Source organism: Orcinus orca, chromosome 7 (assembly GCF_937001465.1).
Source record: "Orcinus orca chromosome 7, mOrcOrc1.1, whole genome shotgun sequence".
Lineage (NCBI taxonomy): Eukaryota > Metazoa > Chordata > Mammalia > Artiodactyla > Delphinidae > Orcinus > Orcinus orca.
The window spans coordinates 120601745-120625103 of record NC_064565.1 but is presented as its reverse complement, the minus strand read 5'-3'; the positions used below and the strand labels follow the sequence as shown (position 1 = coordinate 120625103).

Sequence of the window (23359 nt, the reverse complement as noted above, 5' to 3'; positions counted from 1 at the left end):
ACACAGACTGCCAGGCCCCGGGTCGCTGACGCTGGGTGCTTGAGGAGCAGGGTACACGGGCACTTCACCTGGGCTTTTATGAGGTTGTTTTTCTAAGAACAGAAGGAAGGAGAGTATCGTGATTTATTCCCACTTTTACTGGAAGTTCAGGGCAGCCAGAAACAGAAAACGTGTCCGGCCTCCCAGACTGTCTGCACAGCCCGAGCAGCTGCCCCAAGGACCAAGGTCAATGAGGAGGACCCGGTCGGGGTGACTGAAGATGCTTGTGCCGGGCGGGGCTTCTCACCCGGCACTACTGACATTCGTGGTCAAAGCAGAACCGGAAGGACACATCACAGCAAACCACCAAGTGCAAGAAACCAATGCCTGTCTTCCAACAACGGTCTTGCCAACTCACGGGCCTTCTGGAAAACGGGGGAAATGACACCTTCCACGGTGGGGGGCATTCCTGTCACTGGCTCAAATGTGACTAAAAGTCATCTGTAAAGCGCCCGACGGCCCGGGCTCTGCTGGTCAGAGCTCTGCGTGGACCCACCTCACGGTGCTCTGCTGCCCACATGGAGTTCACCACCTCTGCCCAGGGCACCTTGGAGGCTCACGCTGTGTGGGGACCAGCGGAAGGACCACCCATGCCCCCTCCCAGAGCTGCACCCCACAAGGTGGAATCCCAGGGGCCACAGGAAAAGCAGGGGCGACCTGGTCTATTCTGATTGGGCAGAATGGCTCACCCACCTGGCCTGTCCAGGACCTGCAAAGGGACGGAGTGCCCGCCACGAGGATGGAGTGAGGACGGGGCAGCCCTCTCCACTCGGCCCACCCAACAGAACTGGCAGAGCACCCGGAGGAATCCTGCCGAGAGCCACGTGCCCCAGGCTCCACAGGGCCAGCTCCCCACCGCCAACCACGGGCCCGGGCACCCCGCCTGCCACTGGCTCCGTCGAATGGAGGCCCTGTGAGCCCACGCCAGGCCTGCGGGAGCGCCCCACAGGCAAAGCCAAGGATCGAGGCCCCCTCCCGAGTCTCCCGCTGACCGTAGCGGGCGTCAGGTACGGGTGGGCAGCGTCTTGTAGGGGTTCAGGATGCCCTTGGGGTCCAGGAGGGCCTTGAGCTGCTGCATGAGCTGCAGGGCCTCGGGTGGCTTGCTGTAGCCAAGGACGTCCTTCTTCTTGAAGCCCAGGCCATGCTCGGCACTGACGCTGCCCCGCTGCCTGGCTGTCCACTCGTACACGTAGGGCTCCAGGGTGCCCAGCAGCGACGGGCTGAAGGCCTCTGCCGTCACGTTGAGGTGCAGGTTGCCGTCCCCTGGAGGGACGCGCAGGTCAGGCTGGGCCCCCCTTTCCCGAGAGCCCCCAGCCCCGCCCCTGCCCTGCCTGAAGGCCACCGGAGGAGTGCCGGCCCCACCCACCTCTGCCCTCACAGCCGGCTTCCAGACCTTCACGTCACTAGCCACTGACCTGCTGGTGACCACTCCCCTCCTCTGGGGGCTGCAGCTCCCTTGGCTTCACATACGTTTCTCTCCAAGTTCTCCCCAGCCCCCCATCTCCACCCGCACAGCCTAACCTCCAACCCCTCCCCGAGGGCTCCAGACTGAGAGGAACGAACACCCACCCGACCTGCGAGAGCCCCAGGCTGGACCACCGATGCCTCCACAGACCTGGGTCCCCAGTGCCCAGGAGGTCTCGGACCAGGTGACCTGGGGGCCTCTGACCCTGTGACCTGGGGCTTCTTAGACCCCCTCCCTCCATGTACATTTGTCAAATGCAGGGAGCAAACCAGGGATCCCTCTCCCACCAAAAGTGGTTCCCACTGATACCCTCAGGGTGAAGGCTCTGAAAACAAGGGTCTTTCCCAAGGGAAACACTGCGGGGGGCGGGGGGGGAGATAAGCTTATCTCCACTGACACTCAGATATCCACACCAGCAGCCAGCCTGCATGGGCTTGCGGCACAGTTCACAGGGCCCCCGTGGCCCCAAGGCCATTCCTGGCTGCGGGCTGGGACCCAGCCCCACTCCCACCCTCCCCACCTTCTGCACAGGCAAATCACCCCAACTCGGCCTCAAATAATTCCCACAGATACAAGCCTAAGATACATGAGCCCCAAATTGCAAACACACAGAAAAGAAACCATGATGACCAAGACCTGCAAGGACCTGCGACCTGGTGATTTCCAGAAACGGAAATAAATGTTTCACGTGTTTAAAGAAATGAGAGAGAAAAAAATATAAGACACTGACCAGGGAAAGCTTTTAAATACCCAGGCTGATCTTCTAGAAATGAAAAATACGGTCACTGAAATGTCAACAAGCAAAGAGAGATTAATGAAATGGAAAACAAATCAAGCACACAGAGGATCAAAGCTACAGACAACAGGAGGGACAGACGGACGCGTGGGGACATCGCGAGCCCTCGACTGAAGCTCCAGAAAGAAGGGGCGGGCGGGGAGAGACGACATTTGCAGAGACCACAGGGGAGCGATTTCTAAAAGCCAAGCCCACCAGACCCCAGCAGGGCACGCCAACGCTCACCTAAACCAAGCAGAGTGAAGCCCAGGAACCCCGAGGAAAAGGGAAAGATCTTAAAAGGAACAAAAAGGAAAACAATGGACTCCTTTCAATGCAACCACACTCGCTGACAGCTAACTTTGCAGCAACAGAAGTCAAGACGGCAGAATGATGTCTTCACTCTGCAGAGAACAGAACTGTCAACAGAGAATTTTGAAATCCATCGGAAAAAAAAACACCGAAAAACAAAATTCATACATTTTCAGGTAAATGAACCCCGAGACATGCTGTCACCTACTTTCCCACACTAGAGGCAATTCTAAAGGCAGGGCTGTGACCCCAGGTCAAAGAAGGACCAGAGGTGTGGGTGAGTCTAGACAAACACTGACCTCATGGAGTAATAACAACAGCACTGCTGCTATCTGGGGCTAAAAAACACGATGGAACACACTCCAAAACACAGTGTGTGACCAGGAGCAGATGGTGACACCAAAATGACAGGGTCCCAAGTGCTGATCAGGGCTTTCAGGGAAACAGAACCAGTAGGACACCTGCAGATGCACGCAATGTACAGAGTGGGGGTTGGGGGGAGGGAGAGGGCTAGGAGGATGGAGGGACAGAGAGAGGTCAATTTTAAGGAACTGGCCCACGACTGTGGGGATGTGGGAGTCCAACCTGCAGGGTGGACCAGCATCTGGAGACCTGGGGACGAGCAGACGCTGCAGCTCGAGTCCAGAGGCTGTGGGGAGAATCCCCTCCCCGTCGGGGGACATCTGTATCTTCCTCTTCAGGTCTTCGACTGCTTAGATGAGGCCCACCCACATCATGGAGGGTAATCTGCTTTACTCAAAGTCTGCCAATTTAAATGTTCATTTCATCTTAAAAATACCTTCACAGCAACATTCTAGATTGGTGTCTGACCAAGAATCGGGGCAACACAGCCCAGCCAGGCTGACACACAAGATGAACCACCACACCACACTGTCTGGTAGGGGGATCATGATACTGATTAACTTCCAACCCTGCTAAGGTAGGACCGCCCTGATAAGGCTACAATTCTAGGGCTACTGCCGAAAGAATAGATAGGCACAATTCCCTCATTAGTAAATGGAAACAAGTTATACGAGAAAAAACACCAACCAAAAGAAGGTAATAAATCAGGGAAAAAGAAATAGAAGAAATGAAGGACAAACAGAAGGCCCAAAGTCAGACGAATCCAGGTCACTGAGTAATTACAGTCTATGTAAATTACAAAATATGCCACCTCAAAACAGCCTGCTTTGGCATAAGGATTATTTTGAGCTGAAGGCAACTGAAAAGAAACAGGCACAAGAAAAGCTCTCTGCCCTCCGTCCACCTAAAAGCAGGACACGAGTGTGTAAAGGTGTCCCCACATTCCAGCAAGGTCAGGGTACCCACCTGAGACAACTCTGGCCTTGGTCTACACAAGCCTCACGTCCATCAGCCTCCCTGTGTGTTTATGCACCTTCCCACAATTTGCTGCCTAGAAGTTCTGTCCTCTTTCTTCATCTGTACCATCTCCAAAGGTGTACTGTTCTTTGCTAAGATGCCCTCTAAGTCCAAGTTCTAACTGAAACCAAGCAGGACCCTGTGGGGCTCCTGCGCAAGGGGGCCTCTCTGTTCTGCCTCCATGACCTTCCCTGAGCTCCAAAGGGCAGATTCAAACAGCTGCTAATCAGGGAAGGGAGGGGAGGCAGAGACAAGGGAGGGGCGGCCAGGAAACAACAGCGCAGCCTTGGGCCAGGGTCCTGGTCCCTCCTCAAGGGACACACAGAACAGTGTATTTGAGCTCTTTACAGAACTAAAACCCCCAACAAATGGAAGATGTCAGCATTCTTCATTCCAGAAAAGACCACCTGAGGCCAGATCAAAGGCGCGCAGGCCCTGCACACACAACCTAATCTCGTCAGCAACCCCACCCTTGAACCATGGCTATAAAACTCCTCACCAAAACCTCCCGGGTTGGGACCCACAGTTTTTCAGGGCACAAGCCCACTGTGTCCCCCTCTGCCTGGCAAAGCAATAAAGCTATTCTTTTCTACTTCACCCAAAACTCTGTCTCCGAGATTCCATTCGGCACCGGTCACCGAGGCCGAGTTTTCGGCATCAAACTGACAGCCCGCATCCCCTATCTTCAGAATTAGCAGAGGCACCAGGAGAAGCAGAGGGGTCTATTGTCACAGCGAGAGCTCCTCTCGGCAGCCGACAGCCGAACACGTTCCAGGAAAGGGGCAGCACAGAGTGCACACTTTACCTGGAGGGCCTGCAGGGAGCACACTCCTCTCAGGCACCCACCAAACGGACATGGAAACTGGCTGCACCCTGGGCCAGGGACACGCTGCAACTGAAGATGAGTTCCACCCAGCTCTCTGCCCACAGCACAGTCAACAAGCCCATGATCTTTAAAATGGCTAGAAAACTCCCATATGTTTGGAAATTTAAAGACACAATACTGCCTACCTCATGGGTCAAGGAAGCAATGACAATGGAAATGAGAAAATATTCAGACCCGAAAGATAATGACAGTGCCATCAGACAGGGTGGGACCTGGGGCTTCCCTGGTGGCGCAGCGGTTAAGAATCCGCCTGCAAATGCAGGGGACACGGGTTCGAGCCCTGGTCCGAGAAGATCCCACATGTCGCGGATACAACTAAGCCCGTGAGTCACAACCACTGAAGCCTGCACACCTACAGCCCATGCTCCACAACTAGAGAAAGCCTACACGCAGCAATGAAGACCCGACGCAGCCAAAAAATAAAATAAATAAATAAATAAATGTAAAAAAAAAAAAAAGAAAAGAAAAGCACTAAAATCATTAACTTCAGCGGTCTGCTTTTCGTGATTAGCAGTAATATTTTGATATTTGACTACAAAAACTCCTCTATATCCTGGTTCCTCCTTTGCCTCTTTGACGCCGTCCCTCCGAGCTATCTGACAGGTTGCCTCCCATCCTATGTCCTCAGTATGGTCCCCGAATAAAACTTAACTTACAACTTTTAGGTTGTGCATTTTTCTTCAGTCAATAGAGACAAGAAACAAACCAAATGAGCAGTTAAACAGCCCCCCTCCGCAAAGGCTGGACATGGCACAAAGGAAAAGAGGGATAATATGAACAAGGTAATGCCAATACACTCGAAGGCTTAGAAGAGATGGACTAATGCCCAGAAAAAAAATTACCACAACCAATTCTGAAGAAAAGGAAAGCTAGGAGAGCCCTCTAGTTGTTAAAGAAATTTCTCTGTAGTCAATCCCACTCATACCCACAAAAACCTTCAGGCCCAAATACCCTCATTTACAAGTTCTACCAAACATTCAGGGAGAAGGTAATTCCAACCCGACAGACTCTGCCAGAGACGACCCCCAAATCGTTTTAGGACTTTGAGACCAACATCCAGCCTGGACAGAAGAAAGAAGCCTTACAGGACAGGATGGAGAAAGCCCTACACGGGATAAGTAAACGGGATCAAACAAGACACAAAAAGGATTGTGGCCACGCTGGGCTTATCCTGGGACACAGGCCCACTTGCCCTCAGAGGTCTGGAGTGATGACCCTTGTTGGCTGGTCGAAGGAAAACCAGCACTGGGCACCTGGGCAGACCCAGGAAAAGCATTTGACAAATCCAACGTTCCTCCTCAATTCTTGAAAGTGGAATCCCTCCACTCAAGCGTTCAGAGCGATGCTGGGCCAGGGCCAGGCCTCCACCGTGTGACCCTCACCGCACCTCTTCAGACCCTCACAAGCCCAGGAGGCACTGCTGAATCCCGCCCTGGAGACATGGATGGAGGCCCCAGCACACCTGCCCTGTGGACGGGGCTCTGAGACGCCCAGTTCCAAAGGCTGCCGGGAATGAAGCGGAATGAAACAGTTCCTTTCATTTTGCATGACTTTTCTGCAAAAAATCATTATCTGAACTGCTTTTAAGATCCTTCTGTCTGAGGAGGGAGGGGTGAGGCCCCTTCATCAAACCCCGAGACCCCCGCGTTCAGGGCCCACCTCCCGCTGGCCCAGCCAAGCCCAGACCTTGCGCTCTGCCTCCGAGACGGCCCCAGAGACCGCGTGGCGAGGACGCGGGTCCTTCCCCCTCCTGGCCCAGGGTCTCCACCCGCACCGCGGGCCGCGCTCACCCAGGTGGCCGTAGCCCACCACGTGCTTGGCGTGCAAGCCGAGGCGGGCCCGCAGGTCGCTCACGAGGTCGTAGAGCCTATCCAGGGGCAGCGAGAGGTCGTACTTGTACACGTAGCCGTCCCGGCTCAGGGCCTCGGTGATCCTCTCCCTCAGGGCCCACAGCATCTGGAAGTGAGGGGACGGGCACGGTCACCCGCGGCGGGCAGGGCAGCGATGCTGCGTTGCTGTGGGGTGACCGCGGGGTCGCGAGGCGAGGAAACCCTCTGGGTGACAGAAACGTTCTGCGTCGTGACAGGTGTGTGGCTTCTGTCCCAGAGTCCACATGGGACAAGGTCCCCGAATGAGGCCACGGGCTGGCCCCCGGGACCCAGGCACCCAGGGCCCCTCTCGGGACAATGAGAACTGATCCCCCATGGGGCCCCAAGCGAGGGGCGGGGGAGAGCAGGTGCGGGAGGACCATGGCAGACGGGGCACATCCCGGGCCTGGGCTGGGGGACACGGGGAAGGACGGAGGGAGCAGAGAGGCCTCGTCATGGTCACGCTGTCCTTCGCGAGAACGCCTTCGCTGTCGCGTGAGAGAACAGAGGGCCTGGGGCGCGCGTCCCACTGGGCCCCGCCCCGCCCCGCCCCCATTTCAGGAGCCCCTCGGCAAGGCCCCTCCCTTGCTTTTTTAACATGCCCCCGGCGCGACGGCCACCCGAGATTATAACAGAACTCCTCGCCACCGCGGAGCGCCCGGGCAGCGTCCGGGTCTCCTCGGCTCTCTCACAGGCTTCTACAGCAGAGGGCCACTCAGCACCTGCTGCCCGCACACACCTGCAGTCCGGCCACATCCCCGCACTCCGGCCGTCCCCTGTGCCCAGAGGCTCCTCGAGCCCCACTCATGTCCATCACGTCCTGGTGCAGCCCCAAGTCCTGCTGCCGCCTTGTCTGCCCACTCCCTCTCACTGTGCTCCAATCCCGCCCTCTCCAGAAAGTTCTGTCTGGAACACGGCAGGCACCAGCCCCCTCAGGGCCTTTGTGCACCGCACAGGTAACTCACTCCCCACCCCGCATCCATCTGTGCTCAAAATGTCCCTTCAGGGACTTCCTCCTGACCCCTCACCCACCCAGGAAGGATGCTGGCCCAGCCCCCTCCTGTGTCACCCAGCTGGGCCCCTGGCACCGACGTTTGAGAACGGGGCTGTGGAGCCAGCAGCCCAGACAGGGCAGGACCAGAGGGGCCACTGAGACAGGTGGCACCAACCCCCAGGGATGGGGCACCCAGCCCAGACAGATGGCCCGGCTGGGGACACGTGCTCACGCTCAGCCACAACCCACAATCTAACTGCAGGCGTCACGGGAAGGACGAGGGCCTCAGCCTTCACACACCTTGATCCTCCTCTGATCGGTGGCCAGGGTCCCGTCGGTCACCAGCCCCGAGCCCAGCACCTGCTCCAGGAAGCCGCTCAGCTTCTCCGCATCGTGCCCCGCCCCGGAGCCCGAGGTCTCGATGAGGACGTAGAACGGACTTTCTGGAGGGGGCAGAGGGAAAGCGGAGGGGAAAGCAGTTGGCCAAGAGCTAGGACAGGTCTAGGCCAGCCGCAGCTCTGGTACCCCTGACGGCGCTCATGTTGCCCACAGAGCAGCCGCTGGCTACTCGGGTTGAATTTCAGACAGTTTAAAAATAGGTCTTTCACTGTAAGAGAAGCCAGGCCCCCTGGAGACAGCACAAAGCTGTACTTTTGGTGCCTGGATGGGGTGGGGGCGCCCCAGGGACCCCTCTTACCAAACTGTGTGCTAAAGGGGAGGCCCAGCGCTTTGCAATGGCCGATAACACCCCAGGGGCCCTCCAACCATCCAGAGATCTTCTGTCCCTCCAGGGACCCTTCGCTCCCCACCCCCAGGGACCCTCCGTCTTTCCAACGGTCGTACATGTCTTATTTCTCTACCCTGGACAGGTGGTTTCCTATTTTATACGAAAACAAATGCCTCAGTAAAAACTTAAAGCATAAAGTTCTTTCCACACTTATGACTATTATGGACTGAACTGTGTAACCGCCCACCCCAAATTCCCACGGTGAAGCCCTAATCCACCTCTTATGCGACTGTATTTGGAAATTAGGCCTTTAGGGATGTAATTCCGGTTAAATGAGGTCCTAAGAGTGGGGCCCTGATCTTTCAGGGCTGGTGCCCTCATGGGAATAGGAAGACACTCCAGAGGTCTCTCCCACACACACACAGAAGACGCCCCGTGAGGACTTTCACCAGAACCCAACCCCGATGGAACCCTGGTCTTGGACTTGCAGCCTCCAGAACCAGGGGAAATAAATTTCCTTCTTTAAGGCTGTAGTGTTCTGTTAGGGCAGCCTGGGGTAAGACAATGATCATTTCTTCCGGGTCGATTCCAGAAGTGAAAATACCAAGGTGTACAGCTGCACGGACTTAGCTTTACACAGAGCGCGGACTAAAGACCTGGGCATGACGAGCTCACTGGCAAAGCAGAACGAGCTGGCTGAGCTCCGAGGGCCAGCACTTCATGCAATGACACGTCTCCCAGTGCAGGAGCCGGGGGGGGGGGGCGCCCCTGAGTGTGCATCTGGCTGTTCCAAAGACCCCAGGGCTACGGCACGACCGACAGCCTTTGACTGAACTCCGGGGGCGCACGTAAAACGAATTTCAGGGAGAATTCTGCTCTCAACAGCTACAGGGACGCCGGAACCGTGGCGACGCTCCCTGCCACCTCCTACTTCACGGACGGGACGGAGGCCCCGATCAGCCCACACATCAAACGGCACAATAGGGGCGGTGGGCGCTGCCAGTGGGCGGGGACAGTACCTTGCACGGGGCAGGCGAGATGGAGGTGGAGCCCGACCAGCTTCATGCACTCGGCGTCCATGAACTCGAATGCGGACAGGATCTCACCCAGCATGCCCCTGCAGGTGCAGAAGGTCTGCAAAACCTCAGCAAAGCCAGGACAGCCTGCAACAGACATGGAAAAAGGACAGTTGAGCTGGTCATGCAGAGGCAGGGCCTCACCTACGGGCCCACCTGAGCCCCCTTTCAAGCAGCAAAACCAACCCGTCTCCTGGCAACGGCGCTGCTGAGCTGGGCAGCCTCGCGGAGCGGGACAAGCCACCCGGGTCAGCCACCACGTCGTAGGTCACAGGCATCGAAGAGGAAGAGAAAAGGCTGCCTGAGAGCCCCGACGCTCAGGAAAGCCACTTGGAAAGTCCACAAACTCAGGGCCAGCAACGGGTCGCCCCGGAAAACGGCTTAGCTGTGCGTCTCTGACAACACCCAGGGCCCAGCAAGTCATTCAAGGCACATGTACTGACCCCCGAGCTCCCCGTGGTGTCCCGGTGCCTGGAGCTGACCACCAAGCGGCCCAAGGCAGAGAGGGGACGTGGATATGTCAGCAGGCGGGGAGGGGTGGGCACACTTGGCCTTTCAGGGCAGGGATGGGAAGGCACTGAGAGGTCGTGTGGAGGTCAGGGAGGAGGGTCTGGAGAGAAGATCCCGCGAGTGAAGCTCAGGGGCTGAGGCCCAAGGGACACGTGCAGGACCCCCGGCTGGACGCAGGGCTGGACATGGCGGGTTTGGCGATACATGAACCCCAGCCGCAGGGAGCGTTAGTGAACTGGATACAGATCAGAAGAAACCTTCCAGAATGCATCACAGAGTGAGACAGGATGGAAACTCGGGTGCAGGGAAGACACAGGGAGGGTGGACAGATTGATAGGCTCTATCGTGCGTCTAATCGCAGTCCTGAGAGGGGAGCAAAACGGGGCAACCGCTGACGACGGGGGCTGGCAGGAAACTTATGGAAGTGGGAGAACCAAGCCATGGGTTTAAGAAGTTCAGGAAACCCAGAGAGAAAAAGAAACGTACTCTCACACGCGACATACCGAGACCCATAAAACGCCAAAGGTAAAGAGAAGATCTTTAAATCGGCCAAAGAAAAAGAGAGAGTCCCTCAGAGCAGCGGCAGCAGAGGACGGCTGGCTGGCGCCACCAACAGCCACGGAGCCACGCGGAGGGGCGCCCTCAACAGGACGAAAGGGCACAGATGCCAGCCTGTGCTCGCCAGTGTCTTCCAAGAATGGGGTGAAAGGGAGATGGTTTGGGACAGACTCAAAGCGAGGACTCAGCAGCAGGCGTCCACGACAGGAAATGACGGAGGACGTGTTCACAAGGCACGTGGCCTCTGCGGGAAGGCCTGACGCAGGGGACGAAGAAAATGGCACGTGTGGAAAATAACAGTAAAAGGACCACCGGAGACCGGAGGCTGATGGGCTCAAGACGAGAGCCCGCGCGTGGTGGGAGTCACTGGGGCCCCTGCGTCCCGCCGCCGGGCAAGGTGCCGGGACCTCCCAGAGATGGGCCTCTGGACCAGCAGAGGAGCGGAGGCTGCAGTTAACCTAACGCAGCTGAACGACGGCGGGAAAGGAGATGCAAACAGGTGATGGAGGGATCGGAACAAAGTAGACGTGAGCCCGTTTTTCAAGCCTGCTCTGAAGGGAAGCAGAGAACGTGAACGGCCGGCGAGGGAAATGTCCCAACGCGTTCGCAGAGACAGGTGGTCCAAGACAGGGGAGGCCAGCGGCTGGCTTACAGAGGGGACTAATTACTGCCCCCCCAACCCTGTGATGAACAGACTCATGCCCTTGATCTCGCGCCAAACCACATCATTTCCCTGTGAATCTTACTGCATAAGCTGCCTAAGTAACAAACGCCGGGTGGATAAAACGGGCAAAGCCCCAGTTTTGTTACAGAATAGAGTGTGTGCTCTGCCCAGACCCCACCGTGGACACCAACGAGGCCAGGTCCCAGGCCCTTTGGAAACAGCGAGAAGCCCAGAGAAACAGGAGGGACCGCACACGGCAGCTCAGCCTGAGAACCCGCTCGAGAGGCAGACGGAGGGCACCTACCGAGGAAAGCCACGTTCACAGCGTTGGGCTTGGGCGGACACAAGATGGACACGGCGGTGATGACCCCCAGGGTGCCCTCCGACCCGATGAAAAGCTGCTTCAGGTCATAGCCCGTGTTGTCCTTCCGCAGGGATGTGAGGCAGTTAAGGATGGTGCCGTCGGCCAGTACCTGGGAGGGAGCAGAGACGGGCACTCTTGCATCAGCCCACGGCCCCAACAGATGCCCTGGGGAGGCCGACCCAGCCCAGGGCACCCTGAGAAAGCTGAGCCAGTCATCAGCCCCCCGCCCCACTTTGGTCCAGGAACACAGGGGTCCCTAGGGTGGCACCAGGCCTGAGGTCACCCCAACAGGCTGAAAGAGGGGCTTCTCTTCCCCGGATGCAGTGACGATCCCCACCACCACCACAATCAGGAACCTCAGGGCCCAGTTCTCAAGGGAAGCTGGCCCAAAGCAGGGCACACCTGGGGTGCAGGAGGGCACACCCAGGGAGGAGTAGGGCAGAGAGTGGCAGTGCATCAGGCCCCCCACCCCTGCACTGCTCATCCACAGGCCCCGCAGTCATGCTCTGTAGGCCCGTCCTGAGTCTTGCTTGGTTCATTTAGTCAGAAGCTTAGTGAAACAGCTTGTGAAAATGAGAAAGTGAGTTACAATAAAAAATAACCGGCGTCCAGAGGACAAAGCTACAGGAACCTCGTGATTTAGCAGATGCAAGTCGTTCCCTCCTTGGGTAAACGGAGGGCCCTTGCTTTAGAAAGCCCTGAGGTGTGCTTCACAGACTCAACAGCCCTAGGGGTGGTGACAGTGGCGCCACGGGGCTCGTCTGAGCACGAGCTACCAGGAAGCTGGAGGGCAGAATGCTGCTGGTCCGGGAAGCTGCTCGGGCTTCCCACGGCAGCTCCTCACAGGGACAGGAGGGCAGCGGACACGCCATCACCTCGTGGGAAGCCAGAAAGCGGGGTGCTTCGTGTAACCCCCAAGGCCCTGGTGGGACCGAGAGGAGACCGGGGCTGGTACAGTGGGAACCTGGATCTCCAGGCTGGGACGAGGCCCCATCCCCGAGGTGGCCTCGTGCACCTGCGCCACCCGGGGCCCAAGAGGGCAGCCCCCATGCTGGGCCTGCACCACCCCAGGTGTCTGCAGGGAGCAAGGGTGGACCTGACAGGGGGTCTCACCCAGAGACCTCACATGCTGACCACTGGGAAAGTCAGCCACCCTGGGACCGACCTGGGGACCAGAGCGAGCCCAGCCAGGTGTCCCTGGAAGCAGGGCCAGTGCTGAGCCGCGACAGTGTCCCCAGCTCACCACTTCCAGGCCCAGGACCGTCCCCCGCAGTGAGCCGTATCGCAGCAACCGCAGGCCGCCTGCGTTGGTCGCCACGTTCCCCCCGATGTGGCAGCTGCCCTTCGCCCCGAGGTCCAGCGGCACGACAAAGCCCCGCTCCTCCACATACCGGCTCAGCTCCTCCAGGACGCAGCCCGCCTGGCAGACCAGGACCCCTGCCAAGCAACCAGAGCGCCCGCGGGGACTCTCAGCTCAGGACCCCCAGAAGGGGTGTCCACCCGGAACCCGGGCGAGGAGGAAAAGGGGCGTGTCCCCCCTCCCTCCCCAGAAGATGCCTTCATGAGAAAAGAAAAACAACAGTGAGGCGAAATGGAGGAGAAACACCTCACATACACCACCCACACCCACACCCACGCGCTTATTACGCCAGGGAGCCGCAAGCGGAGGGCTGCTACAAGGCCGTGGCCCTCGACCGTGGGGGTGATTCTGCCCCTGGGGACACGTGACAATCCTGGAGGCGATCTGGGCTGGAGGGGCCGCTGGCATCGAGTGGGTGGAGGCCAGGGTGCTGCTCGACACCGCCCAGTGTCCAGGTGCCCCTGCCAGACAGCACGATCCACCCGTATGTCCTGCCCGAGGCACCAACTCGCCGTTGCTGAGCCCCGAGCTTCATGAGCACGGAGCGCCTTAGACGCCTTGCACGCCCCGGGAAGGGCTGGCACGGCCAGGAAATGTCAATCTGAAGAGGCCGCAGGAACAGGTCAAGCCCAGGGGGTGAGTCACCCCAGTAACCAACTAAATAACAACCCCCCTCCAGACGCACCCGGGGGCCCGGCTCGGGTGGAGTGGTGGTGGCGTCTGGGCCCTCCCCTGGGCCCTCCCCGGCTCGGGTGGCGTCTGGGCCCTCCCCGGGCCCGGGTTCCCCACGGCCCAGCCCCGCAGCTGAGAGGGATGGTCCTGACGACAGCTGGCCTTACCAGACACGTTGTGGAAGCTGACGATCTGGTTCATGAGGGCAGTGGACACGATGATCTCATCAAAGACGGGGGTACTGCCCCCCACCATGCCCGTGTTGCCCCCCTGTGGGCTCACGGCCAGGTTCCTCTCGTGACAGTACCTGGGACACGCACAGGACCAGCGTCAGGGCCCCTTTCCCACACCACCAGCCCAGGGGGACACTCTCGGGCCCCACGCACAGTGGGAGTCTGACAGGACAAACGTCCATCACACAGCCACCTGGGGAGCTGGCGGCCAGCATCTTCCCAGAGCACGGCTGAGGCCCCGGCTGCCCTGCGATGCCAGTCCTCCAAGTACAGACAGTCCGAGCAACAGCTGCAGCCCTCCCTGTTACCTGAGGAACCGCAGCCCCCAGGCACTCGGGGCTCCCTCCCACCTCCACGCCCCACGTCTCCTCTCTCCTTTAACCTTGGCCGCATGCCCTTCCCTCGCCCACCACCCTCCAGACCTACGTCAGACTCATCAGTAGCACCTCGTCCCCAACCAGGCTCCCGCTGTGCAAAGGCCTGAAGCGACAAGCGCCCCATTGGGTCAGGATTTGGGCAGCAGGGCACGTGCCCCGAGAGGCAGGCTGCCCACGTGCGTCAAAAAAGCCGCCTGCCGGGCTCCCCTGGTGGCACAATGGTTGAGAGTCCGCCTGCCGATGCAGGGTACACGGGTTCATGCCCCGGTCTGGGAAGATCCCACATGCCGCGGAGCAGCTGGGCCCATGAGCCATGGCTGCTGAGCCTGCGCATCCGGAGCCTGTGCTCCGCAACGGGAGAGGCCACAACAGTGAGAGGCCCATGTACCGCCAAAAAAAAAAAAAAAAAAAAGCCGCCTGCCACGCAGTCAGCCTCCAGCCGTGGCTCTGACAGAGAAGGCCGGGGCGCCCGCCCACCTGCCAGCTATTCTGAAGCACTGGACACACCTCAACGTGCCACCATGGGGACAAAGCACTCACAGGGTGCACACCTTCCATGCAATGACAGAGGCGTGGAAGAATAATTAGCAACAAGAAATGGGCACGGATATTGCCAAACGGAAGGGAAAAAAGACTCTGACACTGTAGATACAACGTGGTAACATTTAAAAACCCTCACCCCCGCGAGAAAGATGCTGAGCTAACACACCAAAATGTCACCGGTGGTTTTCTTTGAGGGGAAATTACTGGCTGCTTTCGCATTTTTTTTCTTTATGGCTTTGTACGTTTTCCAATTTTTCTATAATCAACACAAGAACGTATTGATATAAAACATCAAAGAACACATTTCTCAAGAAAAGGTCCGTCTCCTTCCCTGCCCTGCCCTTCGAGTCTGCAGCCGCTCCCCACCCAAGGCCCAGCTGGTACCCCAAGGGTCCAAGATTCCGGGCTCAGCCCTGCTCAGGCTGGCACTGCCCCCGCCACCTCCCCGGCCCCGGTCACTGTCCACTTCACGGGGTCTGCCTGTTCTGTGTCCTGTGCCTGTGAGGAAACCATGGGTGAGCAACACAGGAGGGAGGGTGGGCAGGGCGTGTACCTGAGGATGTGCGCCACCTCCTGGGACGTCCGGGGCCTCAGCAGCACCTTGCTGGAGCCTGCAAGACAGAAGCCGCGCGGTCACCCCGCGGCAGGGCTGCGTCCCACCTCCTGGCGGAGCTGGCCCACAAACCTCAAGGACCAAAACCTGACGGCAGGAGCGGCCCGTCTCCAGCTGGAGGGGGCGGAGGGCCAGCGGGTGGTGGTCTGTGGTCCTGAGCTGGGCCCTGGGAAGCAGGCTGGCAGGGCCCCAGGGTAGGGGCGTCTGCCCGCCTTCCCCACTGAAGGTTACTGGGTTTCCCTTGTAATTTAATACGGGTCTCGCGCAGAGACACTTGAGGCTACGTCGATACCCTGTCGCCCCGCAAACGGTCGCCTGTGAATCATCCTTACCTGAATCTGTTCTCGGGACAGGTACCAGAGGTGATGTTTCTAAATGCATCCATCCCCTTCCCTCTCATGTATTTGTGTCCTTGGCTATTTAATCACAGCCGGGCGGGCTCATGGGTTCTTAGGTTGTTCATTGGTTACAATTCTTTGCTGCCACGATTTATTTGATGTCCAGCGTGGCCTCGTCTGTCGGCATTGCTGACCACTGTCTCCAAGACAATCAAGTATCTTCCCACCCTTTCAATTTTGTGGGAAGTATCAGTACTTTAAGTGGCTAAGAGGCTGCAGGAGGGCAGCAGGGCATCTAGCAGGTGTTCCTGCTGGCCAGCGATTTCATGGAGCTCTGAGAGCGGGCTGTGGTTGCTACCTTACCCTTTTTATTCTGAAAGCCATTTCTCACTTGCTGTTCATCAAATGGACTGTGCCTGCCCAGGCAGCTGGCTGTTTGGCACCCAGATCCTTCAGGACAGCACAGTCCAGGGACTCTGGTCACCCCCGAGGCTCTGTCGGTTTCACTCACACACTGTTTCTCAGCAACACCTGAGCGCCCACCCTCTGTGCCCTGTGATGGGCACAGAGAATAAAAACAGACGAGTTCTCCCGCCCCTGGGAAGTTTACTTTCTCACGGGGGAAAGGATAAGAAAACGGTCCAACGTGTTAATAAGGGGAGCCTACAAAGAGAACGGAGCACAGAGCAGAGAATCATCAGAGGCAACTCGGGGGAACCGCCCAGGACTGGAGGGAAGGAGCGTCCAGCCCGGACAGGCCGGGACGCGCAGGCCAGTGAGGGGACAGGTGGAAAGCCCGGCTGCACAGGCTCCGGACACCACCCCACTGTGGCCTTCCTCCCTCTCAGCACCCTCACAGTGCTCTGGGGCTGTCCCTGCAGGGGGACCGCCCTGGATCCAGGCTCGCTCAGCACCCCACCCACCACCTGCAGCATCCCAGCGTTTCCAGGTGCCTCACCCCCATCCGCTTTCCTGGCCTCCTGAGCGCCCTGGCCTCCTGGCGCAGCTGCTCCGGCACTCCCGCCTCTTGTCTCTGCTTCCCCTGCAGCCCTAGGGCACTGACCCCTCTCCCTCCCTCAGGATGCCTCCGGGCTTGGGGTGCCAGAGGAGCCCTCCTCCCCTGGGGCCTCGTCCAGGCGCCCTCCTCACGCACACAAACCTGGCGGCGCCCCGGGTTCTCGGTCTCCCAGCGAGTCCTGGGGATGTCAGTGCCCATCGACCTCAGGGTCAGCACAGCATGCCAGGCTGCCGCCCCCTGCATGTGTCGTATGTCGGGGCTGCTTGCACACGACGGGGCAGAGCTGAGGCCCAGGACCTCCTGCCCGCCCTCTGCAGGAGCCTGCTGGCCGGGCCATGGAGACTGTCAACAGCAGGACTGAGACTTGGCCTCGGGGCGTCCAGTGGCCCGCAGAACAGGCTGCCCCCGCTCCAGCATCCGCACAACCCCCGGGACTGTGGCCCCCCGAAGCTTCCTCGAGGACGTCCCTCCTGTCCCTGTGTCATCCACGTTTCCCTCTCCACCTGCTCATCCCCGATGACACCACAAACCTGCTGAGACGGCGCTCTCATCCTAGAACTAAAGACGAAAAGTCCCTTCACTTGACCCCCGAGCCCTGCAAGCCTCACCCACTTCTCTGACCCTCCTAGCCCCTCACACCCCAGGACCGGCTCCAGGGGCACATGCATCCCCTTCACACCATGGAGAACCTCCCACGTGTCCCCAAGGATGCCCATGTGGCCCGTCTCAGCCTGTCCGTGCGGCCGCATCTGACCCCACGACCCCACCTCCCTGCCTTTCTTCCCCCGGCCCCTGGTGCCCCGCCCCTTTGGCGGGCCCCTCGCCCCTCCACTGGACACAGCGGTCATCAGCCTCCTCGGAAGGCCGTTGCTTCCCCGCCCTAGACCTCAGACTAGCTTGCTCCACGGCCCGACAGGCCCCCTTGCGTGGCCACAGGAACACGTCCAAACCCAAACTCCTGGTTCTCCCTGCACAGATCCACCCTCCTCCGGTCACTCTCCGCATCAACTCAGCAGACGGGTCCAGTTTTTGCTACTGCTCAGGCCAAATGTCCCTGCGTGCCTGCCGTCGTTCCCTCACACCCTCATCCAGCTGTCAGCCAACCTCCCTTCCAGACACACCCGAGCCAACCGTTACTCAGCGGCCAGCCCCCCGCCCGGGCACCCGGGCCCTCGCACACCCACTGCGGCCCCCTCCGCCGTGGCCCTCCGGCCGCACTCCCCATCAGCGGGCAGGAAAGGTCAGGACACACAGGGCCCTCGAGGCCTCGCTGACCCGCCCCTCCCCGACCTCCTCCCGCCAGCCATCCACTCGGGCCGCTCATGCGGTCTCAGGTCTCATGGCTCCTCCAAGGAGCCCAGTGCAGCCCTGCTCTGAGGCTTTGGCTGGCTGTCCCTGCTCTAGGCACGCCCTTCCAGAGGCTTTCCCAGGTCGGAGAAAACGGCCTGTGCTGGGGGGGCCTCCAGGGCGCTCACGGCCATGTGGAGCGCAGCCCAGCCCCTGCTCCTGCTGCCACCCCCAGGTCAGCCTCCTGTCCCTCTGCACATCCAGGGCCCCAGCCTTTCACTCGGTGCAGGCGCAAAGTTTGTAGGGTTAACCCATGAGCGAGTGGTCTAAGTTTTGAAGGAAGAAATGTTCAATAAGCTTCCATTTCAAATAAAATCTCACTTTTTAAGAAAAATTAAAAGACCCTAATCAGCTTTTGCTAGCTTACATTTTCTACGTAACTCTGAGATTAAAATGATCAAAAATTTAGACAGGCTTTCTCTCCAAAAGAAAGCCGCATAAAGGGGTATTTCGACAAAAATTCACCAAGTACCCCAACAGACGCCCACTGAGCAGCCGCTGGGCCCTGAGCCCTTGGACTCACAGCTGAGCAGGCCCAGCGCGGCCCCCCGAACTCAAGGAGACAGGAAGCCCGCAGGGGTCCTCCACATGGGCACGCAGGGCAGGCTGCCCACTGCCCAGCCCCCAGGTAGGTGGCTGATGGGGAGGAAGGCCCCCAGGAGACTGCAGCCGCCGCCGGCTCAGGACACCCCAGAGCATGGGCACGCGGGCCTCGGGGACGAGCAGGTGGGGCGCCCTGCGTGGGGCTGGGCACTGAGGTCTGTCCGCCCAGACAGTAGCACCAAGGTGGGACCGCGACCGGCCTGGCGGAGCGGGGGCGGGCATCACCCTCTCCGGCCTCCAGGATCACTGCCTGCTGGGCGGGGCCTCTCAGCAGGGCAGTGCCGCCCCTGTGGGCAAGGCGGGGCTGGACGCCCTTCCACTCGAGGGTGCCCCAGCAGAGTAGTAGAGCCGAAGGTTGTCCAACGTCTCGGGCCTCCCACAGGGGCAGGACCGCCCCGTTATCTGCGCCTCCGCCCCAGTTCCACTCGCTCAAGACTGCACTGTGGTTTGGAACCTCACTCGGAGGTTTTCCCGCCGGCAGCACAGCCCTCAGAGTGTCCGAGTCAACAGCACAGCACACCCTCCACTACTCTTTTTCAGTCCCGAGTGCGCTGGATCCAGGCCCAGCCTGAGGACCTGGCCGCCCAACGTGTCCTGGAATTACAGGTTTAAATATGTCCCCACGTTGTAAATTGCCTGTCTTCTAGCTCTCCTTAATATTGTAGCAAGAACATCACGGAAGTAGGTCACGTAATCTCTGAAATCATTTCAGAAGAGAACACAGGGTATTAGGAAATCTCTGTTATCAAGAGGGTGCGCTGGGTCCAGGAGGAGAAGCGCTGGTACAGTGGAGGAGAGGAAGCTGCACTGGGGAGAACAGGCCTCCCAGAAGGTGCGTCCACCTCCCAGAAGATGCGTCCACCTCCCAGAAGGTGCGTCCACCTCCCAGAAGTTGCGTCCACCTCCCACCCCTCAGAACCGCGAATGTGACCATATTCGGATAAAGCGTCTTTACAGGTGTAATTAAGGATCTTTGAGATGAGATCATCCTGATTAGGGTGGGACCTCAATCCAAGGACAGGCATCCTCACAGGAGAATGGAGAGGGGACACAGGGGAGAGGCCATGTGAGGACAGAGGCAGAGACTGGAGTGATGCTGTCACGAGCCGAGGTCTCCTGGAGCCCCCGAGAGCTGGAAGAGGCAGCCTGCACACCCACCGCGGCCGGTCACAGCGCAGGCCCCCTGGAGGGAGCCCTGCCCATGCCTGGATCTCAGACTCTGGCCTTGAGAACGGAGAGGATAAATGTGTCGTTTTGAGCCTGGTTTGTGGTTCTTTGTTACACAGGTGGCCCCGGGAGACTAATGCAGGCGCTGAGGGGAAGTGAGCAGTAGTTAACACACACACCCACCTCTGAGCAGCTGGCGGGGGGCGGGGGGAGGCGCTGTTTCATCTTTTAATGTGTAGACGTCGTGCATAAGAAAAGCGTTATGTGCCGCCACCCAGAGCTCCTCACCGGCCTCACCTCAACTCACGCTGTTTCTCAAGCCCACCCACCCCGCCAAGTGTGAAGCATGAACAGACCCTTACTCACCCCGGACCGTCCTCAGCCAGTCCACATTGGGGGCCTCCAGCTCCTCTGGGTCTGTGATGACCCTGCCAGGGACGATGCGCTCCAGGGCAGCCAGGTCGTCCTCAGACACCACGGAGAAGGGCAGCCGCCGCACGGAGTAGCGCTCCCGGGTCAGCACCACCTCAGGAGCACAGGAGAATGCCGAGGAGCTGCCTCTTCGAACGAGGGGGCTGGTGCCCGTGGCCCCCCAAGGGCCGCCTGTCCCAGGGATCCTGGACGCCCCTGCCCATGTCCTCTGCTGTGCGGAGACTCCCTGAGGGCAGGCCGCCTGCCACCAGAAGAGCCACGCAGGCCGCCTGGGTGCCAGACGGGACATCATCGCTCCTGCCCTGAAAAGCAAGTGACTGGACCTGGAACTCTGGAATACTACAGAGCAACGGAAAGGGAAGCACCTGCTGGGAAGAGACCTCGGCAGAGCCCAGGCCCAGGAAAGGTCCAGAAACAGACAACACTTTCCACAGTGGTGGTGGCGGAGTGAGACTGGACCACCCGGGAGATGTGGGCTGGGGGGGGACAAGGGACACGAGGCCTTCACCCTGACGCAGTGTGCAGTCACCTCCTGACAAGTCACTGAGATGTACGCCCTTGGCTGAGGCCCCCCCGGGTGTCAGCTTGTAACACCTGCAACAACCGTATCTCCCTTTCACCCCCCTTCCTTCAGAACAAACCAGGAGTTAAGGTGCTAAAAGGAAAGGGACAGATACCACTGAATTGTACACTTAAAAATTGTTAATATGATAAATCTTATGTTTCGTGGATATGTTACAAGTTTAAGAACCACGGAATCAAAGAAAGTGGGGGCGGGGGGAAGCTCCTCTGGCTGCCCACGGTGGGAGAGCCGGGATTCTCACAAACGCCACGCAGCCCTGCAGCCCCCCGGAGAGGCGGGAGGGGTGCAGCAGCCGTTTTCTGGATACTTCCACGTCACCTGATGCTCAGACAACCTGAGTCGGCACCGAGGGCAGCGTTCGCGCGTGGGTTCACACCCGCTGTGTGACCCTGAGAAAACGAACGAGCCTCTCTGTGCCTTGATGCAGCATGTGCCTCACCGGTGGGGATGAGGATTAAATGAACCACGGACGGTGACCCTCACCGTTAGGGGGTACGCAGTACAGGTGGGCGAGCTCAGGAAAGGAACTCTCTGGGACCCCCGACGGGGACCAGGAGCTTGGGGCCACGGCCGTCGGGCCAGCCCACAGGTGACCACCCGGGGCCAGGAGGGGCCGCCCCGGCTGGGAAGCAACGGCTAATCGCGGTGGCCCCGGCGCACCCGAGAGCGCTGAGTCACCCCGGCTCTTCCGGAGGGGCCGGGGCGCGCGGCCTGCGCGATCACATGACGGGACCAGCCCGGGCGGTCGGGCCCAAGGACCCCGCGGGCGCCCGCCGCGCCGCAATTGCGCGCGCCCGCCGCCCCGGACCCGCGCCCCGCAGCCCCGCAGCCCCTCAGCCCGGACCCCGGGCGGCCGCGCGCACGCACTCACGTCCGCGTCCCCGCCGCAGGCCTCGCGCCGCCACAGCCAGAGTGGGCTGGACGGGCGGGACTGCGCCTGCGCCGGAGGCCTCCCGCCCCGCCCCCGCCCCCGGGCCCCGCCCCTGATGCCTCCAGCCCCCTGCGCCCTGGTGCGCAGCTTGATCCAGCTTCCACGTGGGGTCAGCTGGCCTTGACCCGCGTTGGCACCGGCTAGTGGGGGTCCCAGCGCACCCTCCCACCCCTTCCACGAGGACTGGCCCCGGGTGAGAGCGTAACTGCTCACTCCTTCGTCCTACGGGCGGTCCCCAGGGGACTCTGGCTCACCCCCCTCCTCTGCCCCAGGGACGCCCTGGCCCCCACTCTGGCAGAAGGGCAGACATCTCTGCAGGTCAGGTACGCACTGCAGGCAGGCCGAACCCGAGGAGCTCCGGAAGCTGCCTGCCCAAGCATTCTTTAGTGATGGGGCCTCAGAGGAGCTGGGCTGGGTTGGTGACGCGGCCGCAGGAAGGCCTGAACCACACCAGGAGGGAAGAAACCTCTCCGGCCTGCTGCCTCCTCCGGCCCCTTCAGGTTTGCACCTGCCCGGTGCTGGGCTGCCGTCCGCAGCTCCAGTGCATCCACCCAAGGGGGACAAAGGGAGGGGGGAAGCTTCCGGGCTGAGGGATGTTCCTCACCCCAGCAGCACGGGTGCCAGTTCCCAGCCGCATCACGTTCCCTCAGGGGTGCCCCAGCTCCATGGGGCACCCCTTCCCGGGGCTCCTGAGGCCCAGGGCCACCCAAGTAACACCTGCTCTAGGTGGCCGTGAGGCCGGCCCTCCTCCGAGCTCTGAATCCTAATCAGCGCCCCTCCTCCAAGCAGCCAAACCCAGACTCCAACTTCCTCCCCCTCCCCTGCCCCCGCCCCTTGCCGACTTAGGGATGGCAGCCGCTTCCTCCAGTGACTGTTACCTCAGTGCTCCCTTTTTGCTCTTTCAGCCCTGGAATACCCTCAATTACATTGTTACAATAACTAACACAGTCCCTAGTACCCAGAGTAGAGTTCTCTTCCCACCCTCTGGCCCCCACGTGTCCTACCAAGGCATCTCCAGTACGTGTCTGGCTCATCAGTCCCAGAGTTCTTGGTGAGGCAGACAGGAGGGATGTTCTGTGGGATGCTAGGATGACGACCCGTGGCCCGGGGACTGCAGAGAGCGAGCGTGTGTACGTGGCCCAAGGCAGGGCCGCGACGGTGTGCTGCCAGCTCGACCAAGTATCAACAGAACAAAGATTCCGGTGGTCCCTGCATATTGGCACTGGCCAGATCAACAACTACCTGCCACCTGCCAAGAGCGTATGTTCTGCTCTGGTAACCATGCCCTGCCAGGAACAGCAGCTGCAGCGGGGTCTCACCCACATCTTCAGTAAACCATACTCCTTAAGACCCGCCCACCTCTTCCCAGGTAAGTTAATGGGGTGCGCTAGGAACATCACCCCTGACCTTCCCGCGAGGAGACATCCTGCCTTTGGATTATGCCCTGGCAGGGAGAGGACACTCCAGGCCTTCCACCTGGCCCTTCCTACCGTGACGACCCTCACTCCACAGGTCAACGTGGCC

The 23359-nt window shown here is 59.7% G+C and overlaps 1 protein-coding gene across 4 annotated transcripts; it reads right to left on the bottom strand.

Annotated features, from left to right (window-relative positions):
• Window positions 1–119: 119 nt before the first annotated feature.
• D2HGDH (D-2-hydroxyglutarate dehydrogenase) lies at window positions 120–21853 on the bottom strand. 4 transcript variants are annotated; one of them, XM_004262514.4, is made up of 10 exons: window positions 21776–21853; window positions 20256–20623; window positions 15357–15414; window positions 13818–13957; window positions 12862–13055; window positions 11559–11727; window positions 9466–9609; window positions 8020–8162; window positions 6648–6813; window positions 120–1302 (listed from the first exon to the last, which is right to left on the bottom strand). In XM_004262514.4, exons 2-10 carry the CDS (start codon window positions 20611–20613, stop codon window positions 1043–1045), a joined length of 1632 nt encoding a protein of 543 aa, XP_004262562.1. In that variant the 5' UTR covers window positions 20614–20623; window positions 21776–21853; the 3' UTR covers window positions 120–1042. The 4 variants fall into 4 exon arrangements, 3 of the variants coding, with proteins under 3 accessions (XP_004262562.1, XP_049568190.1, XP_033279329.1); XM_049712233.1 differs by having other exon boundaries at window positions 21772–21788; XM_033423438.2 differs by lacking the exon at window positions 21776–21853 and adding an exon at window positions 21388–21754.
• Between the last annotated feature and the right edge of the window lie 1506 nt (window positions 21854–23359).

Coding starts and splice junctions, on each gene's coding strand:
- D2HGDH (XM_004262514.4), bottom strand. CDS start 20,613: ATGATGTCCCGTCTGGCACCCAGGCGGCCTGCGTGGCTCTTCTGGTGG. Junction 8,163..9,465: donor TCTCGCCTGCCCCGTGCAAG/GTACTGTCCCCG, acceptor TGCCCCCTCCAG/AAAGTCCGTTCTACGTCCTC. Junction 1,303..6,647: donor GGTGGGCTACGGCCACCTGG/GTGAGCGCGGCC, acceptor GCGTCCCTCCAG/GGGACGGCAACCTGCACCTC.